The sequence below is a fragment of the Peromyscus californicus genome, unplaced genomic scaffold, assembly GCF_007827085.1.
Source record: "Peromyscus californicus insignis strain IS unplaced genomic scaffold, ASM782708v3 Scaffold_3__1_contigs__length_106647218, whole genome shotgun sequence".
In the NCBI taxonomy this organism is placed as follows: domain Eukaryota; kingdom Metazoa; phylum Chordata; class Mammalia; order Rodentia; family Cricetidae; genus Peromyscus; species Peromyscus californicus.
The window spans coordinates 65316658-65336093 of NW_026294551.1; the positions used below are offsets into that span (position 1 = coordinate 65316658).

At 48.1% G+C, this 19436-nt stretch overlaps 1 protein-coding gene across 1 annotated transcript in view; it reads right to left on the reverse strand.

Moving 5' to 3' along the window:
• The window catches only part of Larp1 (La ribonucleoprotein 1, translational regulator), a 53666-nt gene extending 34800 nt beyond the window's left edge, over positions 1-18866 (reverse strand). Inside the window, exon 1 of the mRNA XM_052757566.1 lies at positions 18480-18866. Coding sequence (XP_052613526.1) covers positions 18480-18837 — 358 coding nt within the window. The 5' untranslated portion in view covers positions 18838-18866. The remainder of the gene's footprint in view (positions 1-18479) is intronic.
• Positions 18867-19436: the final 570 nt, after the last annotated feature.

The following is a 19436-nucleotide window of genomic DNA, read 5'->3' on the forward strand; positions in this document are numbered from 1 at the left end:
TAGACCAGATGAACCTCTAACTCTAACCACCACACTTTACTGTGCCTGCAAGTCTTACAGGAAATCAGGCTACTCAACAGAAAGTTAGCTCTCTGAAAGTAGTTCACCTGTGGGGGGGGGGGGGGTTGAGGGACGGTGAAAGTCAAAGCTCTTGTTATCACAAAGGCAATGATGCCCTATGGCCTACTAAACAGCAAGGTCTTGGGTTCGAGCATAAACCAAAGCCCCAGAGAATTTTGCTTCCAGAAGCAGAATTGAATGGGTGCGGACACTAAAAAGCCCACAGATCAAAATGTCAAAGAGGAGGCTGGAAGGGGGAAACAAGGTGAAAAGCCAGGATATGTATTTAAACCCTGCTCTCAGGCCCAGGGAAAACTGAATGGGACCTAAGTTACCTTTCCTTACCCATTGATGACCAGTGCTAAGTACTTCCTCACCCACCACCACTACACCTGTCTCACTAGAATAAGTTGCTGTCTTCCCACTCCACAAAATTGAGACATGACTTTGCTGACTTGTCTCAATGGTGTACTGGATCATGGATGTGGCTCAGTGATAAAGCCCTCACCCAGTACTTCTAAGGCTCTGGGTTCAGTTGCCAGCAAACTAACTGATTTTGAGATCCCAGGCCTGGGATCCTGCCACTGGGAAACAATGGTGAACAGCCAATCCCCATTCCCGGTGCTCAGCATATGAGGTTTTAATCTTTAGCCTACCTGTGACTGGCTCATGCTACTGGCTAACATCGCTCTACAGAATCTCAGGCAGCAAGAGGCTAAAAAAGTCTGGGACCTATGCCTGTTACAGGCATAAGAGCAACAGCCACCAATTGAGTGCTTCCAGTCAGCAATGGATGAACAGCACTCTTCTCTCAATGACATGTGCATATGATGTGCTAGGGAAAGGTGAAGGCAGGACCACAAACAGGATCTGGTATGTATGAGCTGACAAGGCTGACAATGGGATCAGTCTGTCTCCATGCAGAGACTACTCTGCCCTAAATCAAGACTTACAACTCTTAAGCCTGGGCTCTCCCCAAGAAATGAAGGAAAGCCAGAAAGAACAAATGCAAGCCAACCAAGTACTCTGAAGGAGACCTGGATGGTGGTCTGATAGCTGCTTGGTACTGGTTTGTCCTAGCTCACCTGTTCCAGCTACCAGTAGGACAGTGTAGCTGGTAGGCCACTGCCACCTTGAGCAACATTTGCCTTGGGGCAAGTAATAGAACAGTAGAGAACAGATAGCCCGACTTAGCACTGCAGTCCCAGAAAAACTCTAACAGCATCTACACTGCTCACTGCCACTATCCATGGCATGCTATCCATGCACACACGTCATAGTCACTACAAGGGCAAACTAGCTGCCTCCTTCAAAGGGGTAGCTGTCTAGCAGCAGGCAAACAGTGCCCTGTGAAGCAGCCCAAAAAATGTTTCATTTTGGGAATGAGAGGACAAAGCAACAAGGAAAACTGGCTTCTGTGCACCTTGACGACAAGAGGATGCCCTTCCACATGAATGCTGGGCAGCCCTAGAGGGAGTCTATCATACACCCACTCTAGCACTGCTGGTCAGCATCTACCAATGGTGTCTGGAGGTTTGGAGGCACTTCCTGGACAAGCCCAGATGAGGGTCTTTGCCTACCCTCCACTGATTTCTTCTACAGCTGCTTTCAAAAAAAACAAATATTAGGCTATGAGAACTCTGAGAAGGCAGCAGGTATGGAAGAAAGAACACTGGTCCTGCATGGTAGCGAAGGTAAGAAGTGTGCCTATGCTGCCAGGCTTCTCTCAGCCAGGGCAGGGGCATATGCACATGTGAATTCTTAGCATGACTCTGTGACCTCCCACAGAGCTCAGGGAGCCAAATCGGGTAGGCAGAGAGTGATGGCCACAAGCAGCAGCTGTCTAGCTGCTGACTAGAGTTCCTGCCTTCCCTCTCCCAAGCCTGCTGGGAGCCAGGAACTTTCCTCATCTGTGCTAAGCAAATGCTACCAACTGAGTAACATCCCCAGCTCACTGTACTGCATTTCTAGCAGGCAGTACTGGTTTAAAGAAAGATGTAATCCTATTAGCGCTTACTAGTACTCATGGTCGCTGGTGGGACACAATGCCACAGTTTTCCTTTTACTAAAATCTATTTGGACTTTTTTTTTTTTTTTTTTAATAATAAATTGCTATTGCCTGAGTAATCTAAAAAGATTTTTGCTGGGCAGTGGTGGTGGCGCACGCCTTTAGTCCCAGCACTTGGGAGGCAGAGGCAGGCAGATCTCTGTGAGTTCAGGGCCAGCCTGGTCTACAAAGTGAGTTTCAGGATAGGCTCCATAGCTACACAAAGAAACCCTGGCTCAGGGGAAAAAAAAAATACACTTCAAAAAGCTAAAAGGCCAAGAACACAATAGTTAGTGACCCAAGGACCTCATAAAGCCTGTGGAGAGCCAGCCCACCCTTGCTACTCTTTAGGCTAGACCTGAAAAAGCCCCAAGGTCAGCAGCTCTCTTTCCAAAAGATCTGTATGGCCCTAACATAACTAAAAAGAACATCTCTTGGGGAGAAAAAGGGCCAAGGCTCCCTGGCAGGATCCAAAGTTCCCAAGACTTGGCTCATACCCACTAGTCTTATGCCCAGAGAGCCCAGCCTGCCAAAGGGGCAGTGGGGCCTCTGGGCTGATGCTTAAAGTTAAGTATAGGTCCTCTCCTTCCAGAAACAGCTCAAGTTTTGTAGATATATGCATATGTATGTACATAATATGTAAACACACGCATTCTCTTAGGGAGAACGCAGGCTAGGCAACAGGTAAGACATTAATTTTTGGAGTAAATGTGTTACAGGCAAATCTCAACTACTCACTACTGCATGGCCTTAAGCTTATATGCATTGGTATTTTGCTTGCATGTATGTCTGTATGAAGATGTCAGGTCCCCTAGAACTGGAGTTACAGACAGTTGTGAACTACCATGTGAGTGCTGGGAAATGAACCCAGGTCCTCTGGAAGAGCAGCCAGTGCTCTTAACTACTGAGCCATCTTGCCAGTCCCCTGTTTTCTTATAAAATAAAGATCATGCTCAGAACTAGGCCCCACATGACTGTGGTAAAAAATGAATGGTGATAATGAATGGGTAGAGGTTCAGAGCTCTGACAAGCATGTAAGAAGTAAGGGTACCACAAAACTTTAACTAGACTGTATGGCAAACTGACAGAGGCACAGCAGCTTGGCTAAGTACTGTACACAACACCCACTGTGAGAAAAGATGAGAAAAGAAGGCCAAAGTCAGAACTGACTTCTCTATGCTTTCATCTCAGCCTGCTCTGGACCTACTAATGAAGTCTTATCCAGTTGGTCAAAACTCACAGCAAGGTCCAACATGGCAGCATATGCCTTTAATCCTGGGACATGGGAGGCAGAGTTCCAAGCCAGTCTGGCCTACATAGTGAGTTCCATGACAGCCAGGACTGCACTGTAGCACTAACAACAACCCACAGCAGTTGCTGACACAGCAGTCTCTGTCCTGAGAGGAACAGAAAACTATTAAGACCCAGGGTCATTGGGACTGGAGAGATGGCTCAGCAGTTAAGAATCTGTATTGCTCTTCAAGAGGACCTGAGTTTGAGATCTGCATTAGATTCCCAGCATTCACATCAGGTGGCTCACAAATGCCATCCCCAGATAGTGATACTTTTGGCCTCTGCAGGAACACACACATTTTTTTTTTAAGACCCAGGGTCATGATCCTTCTGTAACTTATCTAGGATTTGTGATTCTTTGCCCTGCTATTGCTGGTGCCCATTCCAACTCCACCCAGTAGGAGCTTAGAAAGGTATGCAGATACCAGCTCAAGAGATCTGCAACCAAAAAACCCAAAACCCCTTTTGTCTGATTGACATGGCATGATTAGTTCAGCCCCTAGGCACTTGAGATGTTCAAAGGAAGTAAGCAACAGCATTCCACAGGGAAACAGTGAGTTGGTTTTTAAAAAAAAAAAAAAAAAATCAGAAAGAAAGAAAGAAAGAAAGGGCGCTGGGGAGATGGTTCAGTGGTTAAGAATAGTCACTGGCTGCTCTTCCAGAGGACCTGGGTTCAGTCCCCAGCACCCACATGGCAGCTCACAACTGTCAGTAGTTCTAGTTCCATGGGATCTGACACCCTCATACACACACATGCAGATAAAAACACCCATGCATATAAAATAAAAAAAAGAAAGAAAGAAAGGGGGTGGAGAGGTGGTTCAGTGGTTAAGAGTACTGGCTGCTCTTCCTGAGGATCAAGGTTAAATTCTCAGCAGCCACATGACAGCTCCCAACTGTCTATAACTTCCCTTCCAGGGCTTCTGACACTCTCACACAGACATACATGTAGGTAAAACATCAATAAACATGAAATAAAAATAAGCTATATATTTTTAAAAAGAAGAAAGAAAAGAAAAGAAAACCTGGCCAGGTGGTGGTGGCACACACCCACCCTTGGGAGGGGCCTTTATAATCCCAACCCTGTGAGTTCAAGGCCAATCTGGTCTACAGAGAGAGTTCCAGGACAGCCAGGACTACAGAGAAACCCTGTCTTCAAAAGAAGAAAAGAAGACCTGACTCTCAACCTAATCATCACAGTCTCATAAAGTTTCTACTGTTTGAGTCTTTTGAGGACATCTCATGTAGGCTAAACTGGCCCCCAAATCCGCTGTGCAGCAAAGGCTGGCCTTGGGCTTCTTTCCTTCTCTCAGCTTCCCCAGTGCTGGGACGACAACACCCCTCTGATAAAGGTTACTCACAATATCTCTGGAAAGGAGGGCAAGAGGACAGACTCTCCATCTTCCAGCTGCCTAGAGTGTTCTATGTCATCCACCAACCCCAGAGCACGGAGCTTCACTGGCCCCACTCAGATACTGGAGCAGCTGAAGCCAAAGGCTGTAGCCACAGATCTCCTGTAGTGCCAGGCAGTGGTGGGTCTCTGAATTCTGAGGCCAGCCTCATCTACAGAGTGGAGTTCTAAGACAGCTAGGAGTATGCAGAGAAAGCCTGTCTCAAAAAACAAAACATTTTTTTTAAACTGTGTGTGTGTGTGTGTGTGTGTGTGTGTGTGTTTATGTACTTGTGAGTGCAGTACCCCCAGAGACCAGGAGGGCATTAGATCCCCTAGAAGTAGAATTACAGGTGGTCCCAGAGACCAGGAGGGCATTAGATCCCCTAGAAGTAGAGTTACAGGTGGTCATGGGTTCTGGGAAAAGAACTAAAGTACTCTGAAAGAACAGCCAGTGCTATTAACTAGTTGAGCCCTCTCCGCAGCCCACACATTTCCTAGGAAAGCAGACTTGCAGGTATAAACAAAGACCTTGCCTACATTCTGCTCTGACAGAAGGCAAAGGAAAAAATTTTTATTGAAATCTCACTTGAATACCATGACTCAAGTCCTGCTTTAGATCAAACAAAACAACCTTCTGGACTGTTTAAATTCCCTAAGAAACAACACATTGAAAAACAACTTTTTTTTTGGTTTTTCGAGACAGGGTTTCTCTGTGTAGCTTTGCGCCTTTCCTGGAACTCGCTTTGGAGACCAGGCTGGCCTCGAACTCACAGAGATCCGCCTGGCTCTGCCTCCCGAGTGCTGGGATTAAAGGCGTGCGCCACCACCGCCCGGCTGAAAAACAACTTTTAACCCTTACCATCTTGTAATTTTGGCTCAGTCATTTCTGGATCATACACGCTACTAAGTATCATAATGTATCTGTGGAACGAGAATCTCCAACAAGTAGCTCTGGCACCATTCCCTTCATGAAGGTCTATTGCGGACTTGCCTGAGTTTCCTGCAGGCCTTTCTGCTTCCACCTTGCTCCCCACCCCTTTCTCTACAAACCTGAGGAATCTTTCAACATTTTTGTTGTTGTTTTTCAGGACAGGGTTTCTCTGGGTAGCCCTGGCTGTCCTAACTCACTCTGTAGACCAGGCTGACCTCATCTTGCACTCACAGATATCCACTTGCCTCTGCCTCCCAAGCGCTGGGATTAATCTGAGGAACCTTAAAGCATATATACTTCAGTGTCATTGCTCTCCAGCTTCCACAACAGAATTCCCTAAATATCTGAGCCCTCCTCATCCTCCATCTCTATCCTTGGAGGATACTAAGTGTCTGCAGTTTCTCTGGCTAGAATGATCACTCTGATCATGCCAACACCTTAACAATGGCTGCTCCTAGACACTGCCCAGTACTTCTCTATGAAATTGCCTCCAAAGTAGCTGGGATAACAGGACTGCACACACGCCCTCAAGATGGCTGTTTCTTTAAGCTGCTATTTTGGGAGGTGATTTGTTAAGCAGGAACAGATAATTGGTAGTTAGTTCACTGCTTCCCTGTGGGAATGTAAACAATAAGGTCAGGCTACTCTCTCTAGTGCACAGCAGAATTCCCAGGGCCCAACTCTTAGTAGGCTGTTCAAACCAATGGCTGACTGTGATTTTTCAAGCTGTTGAGAGCCAAGCAGTTCCTGTCACACAAAAGTCAGGTTCAAGCCATGGGATCTGTTTGGATAAATCTGAGCACTGTACTAGTCCACCTCTGTTCTGCTCAGCTGGCTGACACTTAGACCCCAGATTCTACCAGCCCTAGGTTGTACATGTTCAGACCAGAAGAGATATATCTCAGTAATGACTCAATCTAACCACACACAAGCTGTAGGAATCCTCACGTTCCCTCCAAGAAGTGCCTACCACTGTCTGCATGCTACTAAGTACTCACCACCTATGACAACCAATCCTACTCCAGCATGAGCCAGAAGCCTAGAGCACAATGTCACATACCTAAAGTACTACTGCCTTAGCCTAGCTTTTGGAAGAAAGCTGGTCTGATCTGAGTAGGAGATTCTCTGAATGAGATCAACAGTCAGTCTTAACTTCTGACTCAACTGATATAGTGAAATTAATCCTAATGGGAAAGAGCCTTGACAGAGCTTGTGGCTAAGCAACTCCCATTCACAGGAAGCAGGAAAGGAAGTGGGGAAATTCAGTCAAGTTGCTCAAGTATCTCAGTGAGACACACAGCTGGAGCTAGCAGTTGATCCTCCAATGCCCCTGCCTGATTCCTTCCCCTCCCCTGCAGGGTGTAGCACAGGCCAGCACTGTCTGGGAGAAGCCTCTGTCCAGAGAGCAATGCTCAGAGGAGCCTTATCTCCTTCCCCAAACAGAAGGACGACACTGCACTGGGATCTTCCTTTCCTTCTCCTTTCCACTGTGGTAGTTAACACCTGCTTAGTCGTCCTCACACCTACAAGATGAGACTGGGGGAGAAGGGGCCTTAAAAGACTGAAACCAATGATGCTATTTATACCTAGTCCACAGGAGGGGCAAAGAAGCAAAGGCTAGCTGGGGCCTAACACAACAGTTTCCTTGGCAAGCTCATCCTTAGCTTTGCTCCAGGGCCTCAGGCCACAGTGCTCTTGGTATCATGTCCTCACCACATTCCCTCTCCCTCAGGAGAAGATTAAGCAGCTCTCTGTGGAGAGCTTTCCAGTCCTATCCAACAACTTCTCAACTGTTCTCCAAGGCCATTTCTTGGCTTATACCTTGGACAGAACACTGTCCTTTCTCTTTTGATGAGGAAACACAGTATCTGGGACCACAGGCTTCAGGCTGGAAGGAAGCCATTGTGATGAAGGATGAAAATTCAAGGCCCTGCAGGTAAACAGCTACTAGCTAGTAGTCCTGAGGTGGCTGTGCTTTGGCCACCAGCTGTCAGTGACAGCACACTGACTCCAGACCATGCCCTCACTCAGTGCTCTCGTGCAATTCAGCAAAGCTTTATGCACTGTCTTTGTTGTTGTTGCTCTTTAAAGCAAAGTTGGAAATCCCTAAGCGTCTAGATTTTTTTTTTTTTTTTTTGAGGTGGGTCTTTTGAAACAGAGTCAGTCTCTTCACATAGCCGTGGGCCATCCTAGAACTCATTATGTACACCAAGCTGGCCTCAAACACACAGAAATCTACCTACCTCTGCCTTTCAGGTGCTGGGATTAAAGGCGAGTATGCCACCGCACCCAGTCTAATTTCCCCAATTTTAAAATATGGATGGTTCCTCTAAAAACGTTCTTAAAGCAAATCAATCGAAACCTGTCAGGAGGCAAGACCAGGCATGAGGATGTGGACAGACACTTTGTGACTTGTTTTTATATGTTGAAAAAGAGTCTCACTATGTGCTCCTGGCTGGCCTGGAACTCCCTATGTAGACCATGCTGCCATCAAACTCAGAGAGACCCATCCACCTGCCTTTGCCTTCCATGGACTGGGAGGCAAATGCCATCCATCATGCCCAGCTATTTGTTTGTTTTTGGTGTGGCTTGTAGCCCCAGCTAGCCTGGTTCTTGCTGCAGTATCTCAGGCTGGCCTTAAGCTCAGGGCAATCCTTCTGCCTCCATCTCTAGAGCCAGAATTAAAGATGTGTACCACCACACCTAGCCCACTTGTGACTTCCTTCTTTCAGAATAAAAGCCTCATCATGGCAAATTTATCTTGCTTACTATTTAATTGGGGAGGGAGGGGCTGGCAGCTAACAGAGTCTAAAAACTTTCTGAATCAACAAACTAGAACTTCGCCAGTTTGTTGCTACAGGTTCTTCAAAAAAAAAAAAAAAATCACCATCTAAACTATTCAAACTATGTTCACTTGGGGACACTGTTCAAAGTTACCAACTGACCAAGCCAAAATCCACCAATGCTCCCTGAAACTCCTGCACCAAAACTTAACCATAAGGTCACTGAAATGGTAAGACAACTCCAAAACAATGCCGTTAATACCAACTGGCCTTGTGTCATACACAGGAGAGCTCTCTGCAACAAATTCAAAGCTGTGGAAAGACACCAAAGCACTAAATGGACAATTTTACCACAAAGCATCCAGGCTCATCTTCCACTAAAAATTCCAAGAGCCACAATTTGGCTCAGCACATAAAGGAGAACTGAATTTGATCACTGGGACACTCATGCACCTGCACCAACCCCAGCAAGTCGTCCTCTGACCTCCAATCACAGGCAGGCAGGCACCCACATCGAGAGAAAGAAAGAGACAGACAGACAGACAGACAGACAGAGACACCACCCACATTTGGATTTCTTGCAAGGTCCTTAAATCCACCTCCATAATAAGCCAGCAAAGGGCAGGGTCAGGAAAACCAGCTAGAGGATGGTGATGTGAACTACCTTTTTATGCTCACGTCCAAATTCTAGGGATCAAGGAATAGAGGATGCTGGGCTATGAGAAGAATGGCTTCAACATATCCTGTTAAGCAAAATGAAAGGCTAAATTCAAGCCCTCAAGAGTTTCTGAGCCAGGTTCCTGCAGAGCACTTATACACACTCACCTAAGCTCACCATCAAGTGGTCCTAGTAGGTGGGTGCTATGGTTTGAATATGCAATGTCCCCCAGAGGCTCACATGTTAAAGGCTTGGTCCTCAGCTGGTGGCATAATTTCAGGAGATCTTAGAGATGTTTTAGGAAGTGGAGACCTAACTGGAAGTAGGTGACTGGATATGTGCCTAGTCCCTTCCTCACTCTGTTCCCATGTCCACCAAGAGCTGGACAGTCTCCTCCTCTAGATATTCTTCCTGTCTCAGGCCAAAGTAACCCAGGCAGCCCAAGAATGGACCCTCAAGCCCGAACATCCGCATCTACGTTGTTCTACCACTGCCATCCGTGCTCACAGCAGCCCAACCTATGAAGAACCCTGTAAAAGAGGATTCCATCTCTGCAGTCCCTCCCAATTTTAATAATCCCTATTCTCTTCAAAGAGGAAGAGGAAAACCAAATGCCAGGACACAGATACCAGAGCAAAGCTGACTACTAGGGCCTGGTCTGGAAACAAAGCCTACCTCCTTAGGCCAGCCTTCTCAGGAAGGCACTTAGTTTAGTAGCCTGTCTGGGATCAAGGCAAACTCCTTGTTCCCAACACAGATGTTAATTCAGCTGACTTCAGACATGGAGGAAACTGCACCTGCAACAGTCCAGGGCTGTGCTGCAGAGTGGCTGAGGAGTAGTGTAACATGGGGGCTTCTTTTTGTAATCTGGGAATTCTAGTCCAAAGGATCAGACATGAAAACCCAAACCATTTATCTTAATATAAGAGGTCATCACCACATCACTTTTCACTAAAAATCCTCTAAGGCTCCCTCCCCATGACCTTTCACTTAAATTGGGACTTGGCACTCCTATAAAGCAGGACTGCCCACCTTTCTAGTAGATGGCTACACTCCAACCACAGGAACTCAGTTCCCTGAACCCCACCCCGCTCTCAACCAAAAATGAAGTGATCACAGGCTCTTCTCAGCAACCCCACTCAGCAACCCTTTCTACGTATGTCAGCTCAGCCCTGCTCCCCAGCAACTGAGCTACGCTGCACTGGATGTCCCCGCTGTACCACACACACTCTCCCCACACGGCCTTTTCTTACACACTGAACTTAGGGTACATGTCCTCCTATCCACTACAGTACCCTCAGCACTTCACACACAGCAAAACCACAATGTACGCTTTCTATCTACTTGCTCACCAGTGTGAGTTCATTGAGCTGCCCACTACAACCTATCAGCCTTGGTTGTAGTGCTGGGGACACCTTGACCAAGTGGAGACAAAGCTAACAAAGATCAGCAGAGTCAGGGGGATGAGATACAATGGAGGGCCAGAGTTTTTTGACTATGCAGGGTGGTCTGGGAAGGCCTCACCATTACCACAATCCAGAGAAAGAGCATTCCAGAAACAAACGCCCAAAGCAGAAGCATGTCATGTCAGACACACTATAGTACTGCTGGGAAGGAAGAAAGTGGTGTGGAGTGCATAATGGTTGGGGGAACCAGCTCAGGAAATCTTAGGATGGGCTAAGGAGTCCTGTTCTGAGAAAGCCACCAAGGTTCTAAGCAAGAGTTAACAGAAGGCAGTTAAAAGTCTGCTGGGACAACCTAAGTAAGAAATGATGTCTAATTCCCACACTCAACAGAGTGGAGAGAAACATCTAGATCTGGAAGCAAATTTTAGGATCTGAAAGGATTGTACTGGTGAATTAGATGTACTTTGATAAAGACAACAGAGTGCAGGATGGCCTCAAGTTTCTCTGCACACTCAGGACAGTTGTTCAATCTCTTGTGAGTCTGCTCTTCATATGGGTATTAGGGTAAAAACACCTGCTGAGACTACATGGTGACTCCTTTAAAGCAAACCAGCCAAAGAAATACTATGCATGCTGGTTACTGTAGGATGCAGGGGGCTCTGGTGGTCAACAGCTATGTGAACAGTACCCCAGACTAAGATGAAGAAGACCTTCACCACCTGGCCAGCTTTACACATTTCATCAGGGAGGCCCTCTCCCACATCTAGAGTTCAGTCAGTCCAAAGATTCAGCCAAAAGGCAAAGGTGTCACAGCAAGACTACTTCATGGAAAACCCTCAGGGAGGCATCTCAGGTCACCAGCCACAGGAGACCGGCCATATCAAAACTCACCAACTTCTGGCTACTCGCCCCTATTTAAGAAAGGCAAAGAATACCCCCTCCCGCAAGCCCTCAGTCTACACAAATCTGGTTGTGAAATGCATCTTATGCCTGTGTAGGATGCTGTACCATCAACCTGATTCTCAGGACTCAGGCAGCACTGCATAAGGAATGAAGAGGCTAGGTAAACCAGGAAGGTATAGATGACTCTGCCCAGGTTCTAATTTCAATTCCTTCAGCTTCTCCCTTCACCTAACTGCCTTCCCTGAGATCACCGTGGACCAGCCAGCAGAGGTCTGTGAGCCTTGACTGCAACTCTTGCAGAGCCAACACCTAATTAATTACTCTTCCGAGCTCCTCTTGGATTTTTGTGAACAGGGGCACTCCCATCTGCCAAGCTCTCCATTTTTAAGAGGGCTTTGTGGTTTGGGGCACTGCTCCTTCTCTCTCTGCTTGTTTCCCAGGGAAGAGAAGACTGGATGCTGAGTAACAGCATAAAATGCTGACTCTGGTTTGGGACTCACTGCAGACCCAGACAGGAATCAGCAAAGACTTAGTCTCTCAGGAGGTTCAAAGTTCAAGAGGGCTTGTGACTACCCCATCCCCAAAAGTCAGAGCCACCTCCCAATCACCTCTCCCTGTTGGGCAGGTAGCTGGAAAGCTGCTCCCCTTCCCAGCAAAGAATCCTAACTGTGCCTTCTTCAGAAGAAAAAGTGACATGAACCAGGGAGGAAAGGCCTTAAGCCTCACTCAAACTGTTCTTAGTACTCATTTGCAAAAGCATATAACCAACAAACTCAAAGAATGAACCAACAAACTCAAAGAATGACCATATGCCCTCAACAAATTAGGATAACCTAATATAACCTAAAATTCTCAAATCTCCCATTTGTCATCAAAAGGACTTGTGTGGGAGTTTGTTTGCTTGAGACAAGATCTCACTGTGTAGCCCAAGCTGATCTAGAACTCTCTTCATGCCTCAGTATCCCTGTGATGGGAGCATAGACATGAGCCACCATACCCTGCTTCAAAACATTTCATGGCCCAGTTTGGTCAAATGAAGATCTAGACAAGATTCATAACAATTCATGACTGGACTTCAACCTTTTCATCTTTAACATTCATTCCCTTCTCAAAGCCCTCTTCTTTATTGATAAAAAATATGTTATACAGAATTTCTCGAGAAACACTGGATAAACTAGGTAGTCACAAGTACCTTTAATCCCAGCACTTGGGAGATGGAGTGTTAGGGTGGGAATTTCAAGGTCATCCTATTTTCTCTATGCACTGGGGTGGGAGGTGTTTCACTCATGCTGTTATGAGCTTTCTCACCACACAGTAAGGCCAATCACTCCACTACATGCCTTCCCAAGCTACCAACCTCAGTTCATGAAACCAAGTCTCTCTCTCCAGCCTTCACAGGGCTTGGAGTCAAGACATGAATTCCCCACATTGGCAGATTTGAGGAAACATGCACTAAAAGCTCTGCTTCAATTTAGCTTTGGTGGGAAGTGAGTTTGGGGTTCTAGTAGGGAGAACAGTTTTAACACTAGAACCTTAAAACATTTAGGCCTGGGGCTGGAGAGATGGCTCAGCAGTTTAAGAGCACTGGCTGAGGGAAGACAGTCCTTCACAATCACCTTCAGACACAACCTCCCATCTCCCATCAACACACACAGGTGTATGGAGAAACAGCTGCTCTTTCCCAAGATCCAAAATATGCGAACAGAAGGAAGATGGAGGTATCAGACTAGTTAAGGCCCAAGGAGGTTAAGCTACTTCCCTGGGTCAGAATAGAATCTGAGTTCTCTCTCTGGTCCTGACTAGAAATAAAGACACTCCAATCTGTCTCAAAGATTATAACATTACGCAAACACATATACACAAATAAAAACTCTTAAAAAACAAAACAAAACAAAAAAACAAAAACAAAACAAAAAATAGCAGTAATAATAATTGGACCAGAGGGATGGCCTAGCAGTTAAGAGCACTTGCTGCTCTTGAAGAGGACAGGGCTTTGGTTCATGGCAGTTCACAACCATCTGTAACTCTAGATCCAGGGGATTTGATGATTTTTCTGGCCTACTCAGGTAATGCTCCTGCATACATACAAAGTACACACACAAATAAATAAATCAATCTTTTTAAATGTAAAAAAAAAATTGTTACATGCTTGTCTGAGGTTCTCAAACAAAAGATAAATGGGGCAAAAATGGAAGAAAAAAAAAAAAAGCACTGGCTGTTCTTCCAGAGGTCCGTAATGAGATCGGGTGCCCTCTTCTGGCCTGCAGGCAGACATACAGGCCGAACACTGTATACACAATATAAATACGTAAATCTTTAAAACAAAAACAAAACAAAACAACAACAACAAAATTTAGGCCTAATCTAATACACTGCAGATAAAGAAACAAGGCAGAGAGACCACAGGGTGTGTGACTGGAGCTCAATCAAAAGCAGGATTAGTACATGATAACTATTACAAATGTGTATGTGTGGTTAGAATACAACTTGCAGGTATCAACCATGTGGGTCCTGAGGATCCAACTCAAGTCATCAGAATTAGTAGAAGGTGTCAGGTGCCTTTATCTGCTGAGCCATTTCACTGGCCCCACAAAAATAATTTTAAACAGTGTTTACTATAGCAACACTTGGGGGTTCCCACTGTGTCTGGCACATGTGCCATGGACTTGGTAAACATTAACCACCTTCAATTCTTACAACTCTTCAAAACCACTACCATTACTCTCCTTTAGAGGAGTAAACTAACAGTGACTCAGGGAGGTGCACAATTCCAAGATTACACAGCAAGTTAGAAACTTAGCTAGGGAACCAAAAGTGTAAACCCAGTTTCCAGAGCCAGAAGTCTAAAGATTTAAATGATGCTGTGAGGCCCTAGTTTAGCAGCAGGGGCAGGACAGGGTCCCAGGACACCAAGAGTTAGGGGGCTTTGTAACCCTGATTCTGCAATCATCAGCAATCATCAAAGAGACTCATACAAACACAAATGAGGCACCTAAGTCTCAGACTCTATCCCCAGCTCAGGCACAAGCTTTCTCAGTATACCCAGTGAGAGGCAGATCCACAACAAACTCACACAGGCTGCTTGCTGTATTGGAGAGCGCGCGTGAGCTCTCTCCAGAGACTTGGAGATGCAAATTAACTAAAATTTGAGACAAATTAAAACTTGATTTGGAGTCGGGTGCCTTTAATCCCAGCACTCCAGAGGCAGAGGCAGTAGGATATGAGTTCAAGGCCAGCATGGTCTACAGAGCAAGTACCAGGACAGCCAGGGCTACACAGAGAAACACTATCTTGAAAAACAAACAAAAAAAGTAGTAATTTCTTTGAGTGACTGACCAACCTATAAGACTCTCATGACCAGCCAGGTGTAGTGGGACACCCCTTTAATCCCAGCACTCTGGAAGGCCGAGGTAGACAGGTATCCAAGTTGAGGCCAGCCTGGTCTACAAAGCAAGTTCCAGGATAGCCAGGGTTGTTACACAGAGGAAAAGGGGAAGGGAGGTCTATACCATGGGCTGGCAAAATGATTAAGCAGATAAAAGCACTTGCAACCTAGGTGGACAATCTGAATTCAGTCCTCAGGACCCATATATGGTGGAAGGAGAGAACAGACTCCTGTAAGATGTCCTCTGACCTTCATTCACCAGCACCCCATCACACAAAACAAATGTGTTTTTTTTTTTTTAAAAAAAAGCTGTCCATACATATGCTTTGTATCCCAAAACAAGCAAAGGTAAATTTTTGTGGATTTTTATTTCATCAACTCAGAGTCAAAAGTTCCTTTTTTTTTTTTTTTTTTTTTTTTTAAGGTAGTGTCTCCAGTAGCTTGCCCTGAACTCTCAGTCATTCTTCTGCCTCAACCTCCCTTGGGTTGATAGGTGTGAACCGCCATGCCCAGTTCAAGGTCAACTTTAAAGCAATCCGTGTTTCTTGTGGGGGTGCTGAGCTATACACAAAAACAAAACATGTACATTCTTTGACTGATTTCTTTTCACAAGTAAAAAAAAACAAAATAAAAAATGGAGATCCAGATAAAAGTTCCTGAGGTCCCATAATCTCCCAGGCACTAAACCAGTGGTTCTCAATCTGTGGGTCATGACTCCTTCGGGGAGTGAAGGATCTATTCACAGGGGTCACTTTAGACCACTGGAAAACACAGGTATTCACATTGCGACTCACAACAGTAGTAAAATTACAGTTATGGAATAACAACAAAAATAATTTTAAGGATGGTGGCCACCATAACATGAGGAGCTGTATATTAAAGGGTCACAGCATTAGTAAGGCTGAGGACCACTGCACTGAACTAAATCACACACAGGTGTCAGTTATTACAGTGAGTGCTCACTACTATTTTTTGAGGCAGGCATATCCTAAGTTAATCTGTGTTGTACAAATGAGGAAGGTGACAGACTCTGCTATCAAGTGGTATAGATAGCATTGTGAACACATCTGAGCCTGGAACCTATGTATCTCTTTCCACACAGGCATTCTATAGGTTCAGAGGGGGTGTGGCTTGAATTAGGGAACTGTTGGGGAGGGTGTCCAAAATCTCAACATTTAAAATTATAAACCTGCTGAGCTTGGTTGCTCGAGCCTTCAATCCCAGCACTCAGGAGGCAGAGGCAGGTAGATTTCTGTGAGTTCAAGGCCAGCTTGGTCTACAAAGTGAATCCCAGGATAGTCAAGGCAGTGACAGTGAAACTTAGTCTCAAAAACTATAAACCTAAAACCAGGTATAGTGTTATATTCCTGTAATCTCATCACTGGGAAAGCAGAGGCAGGAGAATAAGGTCAGGACCACCCTTGATTAAATAAGTTCCAGGCCACCCTGTGCTACATTAAGACCATGCCCTCACCCATCCACTAACCCTCCAAAAAAATACAAACCTTGGGAGTTTAAACTAGATTGAGAACTCCACATGGGAGGAAAGAGATGGTAAAACATTATTTTATTACTAGTTACTGCTTGTGTTCCTTAAAAACTAAAACAGCAGCCATCAGAGCCAAAAGGAGGCTAAAAATAGGCATTTGCAGCAAGCTTTGGAAAGCTTAGCTTGCTTATGAGACACTCATTTCTGTAGACTCCAAAAAACATATGCATTACAGAACACAAAACTCCCAAGACCACACAGCCACTCCACAAGTGTCACTATAAACACGTCCACTCTGCAAATAAACCAGGGCTGAGAAAGGACCTACAGATCCCACTGGCTGTGAGATAAGGCCACGACCAAACCTTACCAGACAGACAACCCAATCACAGAATTCACTCTACAAAGCACCAAGGCCTTAACAAGCTTAAATGCAGAAGCTACTGGATTAATTCCGGTAGTTTGCCAAAAGACTACTCCAAAGATTGTAAACCAACTGGTAGCCACTGTTTTATGATCTCAAAAATAAAAAAACAAAGAAACAAAAACAGGACAGGCCTTTAATTCCAGCACTCCCGAGGCAAAAGCAAACGATCTCTGTAAGTTCAAGGCCAGCCTGGTCTACAGAGCAAGCGAGTTCCAGAACAGACTACTAATGGAACCCTGTCTCGAAAAACAAACCAAAAAACAAACAAACAAAACAAACAAAAACAAAAACAAAAAAGGAACAGAACATATCTACCCTACCTAGAATTTGTTCTTTGGTCACTTAAATTGTGTCTGGCTTTATCCGGAGGGAAAGTTGAGATGCCAGTCAAGCTGTCTTCTTCCCACGATCAATAAGCCCAGTGACGCAAGCTATCAAGGGCCCTTGGCTTTACACAAAATGCCAGCTCGGGCACCCAATCCTGCCTGATGTCACAGCTGATTTAAAACCCACAAGGCAGGTTCACCAGTAGCTAAGCGCGGCGGCCTGAGTGAACAGCCTCATTTAAACTTCTGAGGAGCGCGGCTCGGGAGGATGATTATACCTCTGGGTTTAAAGAGGGGCAGGACCAAAGAGCGTCTTAAAGTTGTTTCCCCCACTCTGTGGGCGGAGAGCGAGGATCTGAAAGAAAATGGAGGTTTCAGCACTGCCCCTTGCATAAGAGGATTCTGGAAGGGAAGGAGAGGAAGAGAACACTGGTACTACAGCACACCCCCCACCCCATGTGCCCTCCTCCTAATGAAGCAACCCTAAGAGAAATCGAAAGGGCAACCAATATGCTGCTGAGGATGGGCTGTGCTGGCTTCCTCTAGGGCTAGGCCTGCACTTTCCCTGCACTCTGGAACCTGAAAGCGGCTAGCTCTGACTTCTGGGTGCCCACGGTTTAAGGGAGTTTTAAAAATAAATAAATAAATAAATAAATAAATAAATAAATAAATAAATAAATAAATAAATAAATAAATAAATAAATAAATAAATAAAAGTGCTGGGACTCTGACGGTGAAACTCCAGGGCCACGCTCACTACAAGACACCAGGGAACACACAGGCGGGAGCCCTGTGTGCCCCCCCAAGACACAGAGCCTTGTCCCCGAGCCGTGTGCCCCTCGTTGACCAAGCCGATCGCACTCGATCGGGATTCCCCAGTCACCTCCCGTCTGGACTCGGAGGGGGAGGGGAGGCCCGCGCGCAGCCCTGGCCGGCGAGCGCAGGGAACAGCCCCGGCGCGGCGCATGGCGCCCAACTGTCACCCGCCCGCCCCGCACCGGCCCGGCCACTCCTTCGCCGCCACACACGCCCCTCGCGTCGCCGCAGGCCGCCACCGGCTCCGAGGCACAGCCAGAGCCCGCACTCCCCACGCCTCACCAGGCTCCCCGAGGCGCAAAGTTGCTAAGTTCAAAGGCAGGCCCCGCTCAGAGCCGTGACACATGTTCACCGAACACGCACTCGCGGGGCGCCAGCACGCATGGGGAACATAGGGAACACAGGGCACACTGAGCGCACACCGAGCGGCCCCGCCCGGCCCGGTCCGGCCAGCAAGGCCCGAGGCGCGCCGTTGCCACCAACCGCTGCTGCCCCGGCAGCCCCGCTCTGAGGGAAACGCCCGCGTCACCGCGCGGGCCAATGCCGCGCGGAGCAGACCCACCTGGAGGCGGCTGTCCGTTCACCGCGGCCGGCGGCGGCGCGTGCTTCGTCCACGGGTTCACCTTGGGCGGCGGCGCCTCCACGAAGTCACGCCGGCCGCCGTCCTCGCCGTCGCTTCCCGCTGGGGCTTCGGCGGCTGCGGGTGGCCGCGGGCTCTCGCGCTCCGCGCCGTCGCGGCTGGGCCTGGCGCAGGCGGGCCTTGGCCTGCGGGCGCTGCCGTCCGGCTCGCCGCCGCCGCCGTCGCCCGGGCCCGGCTCGGCCTGGGCGTCAGGCGCGGGCTTCTTCCTCGCCAGGCCGTGCTCGTCGGCCTGCAGCAGCGCGGCACTCGCCGGCAGCAGCGGCTCCACTTGAGTGGCCATCTGCGCGGAGCGGCCGGGCGCGCCGCGGGCCCCGCTCGAGGCCGCTGGCGGGGCGCCGGGGCCCGGGCCGCGCGGACGCGGGGCGGCGCGGGCGGGCGGACGCGGAGCGGCGCGCCGGGCAGAAGGCTCCGGCGCGCCTGGCCGGCCTGGCGGGCCTGGCGGGCCTGGGTCCCCGGCCTGCGTCCCCCCGCCCCCGGCCCGGGGCGGCTCGGGGGGCTGCAGCGGTGCGGACGGCCCGGGGGGGGGGAGCGGCGCGGAGAGCCGAGCCAGACCACGCGATCCGCGGCGGGCGGCGGGCGGGCGCGCGCCTCGAGACGCGGCGCGCGCGAGGGGCGGGGACGGCGCGGCGGCGGGCGGGCGCGCGCACGGCGGAAGACCCCGCCCCGTCCCCGCCCCCCCGGCGGCCATTCCTGCGGCGCAGCAAGCGGACGGGGGCGAGCACGTGCCTGATGCAACTCGGGAGGGCGGGGGTGGGGGAGGAACCTTAAAGGGCCAGCGCCCAAGAGCCGCCGCAGGTGGAGCACATGGGGCCTGGCCACGCGGCCAGTCGGCCTGCTAACGCTGGCGATGTGGGTTGCAGGACTCCGGCAAAGAGGTCT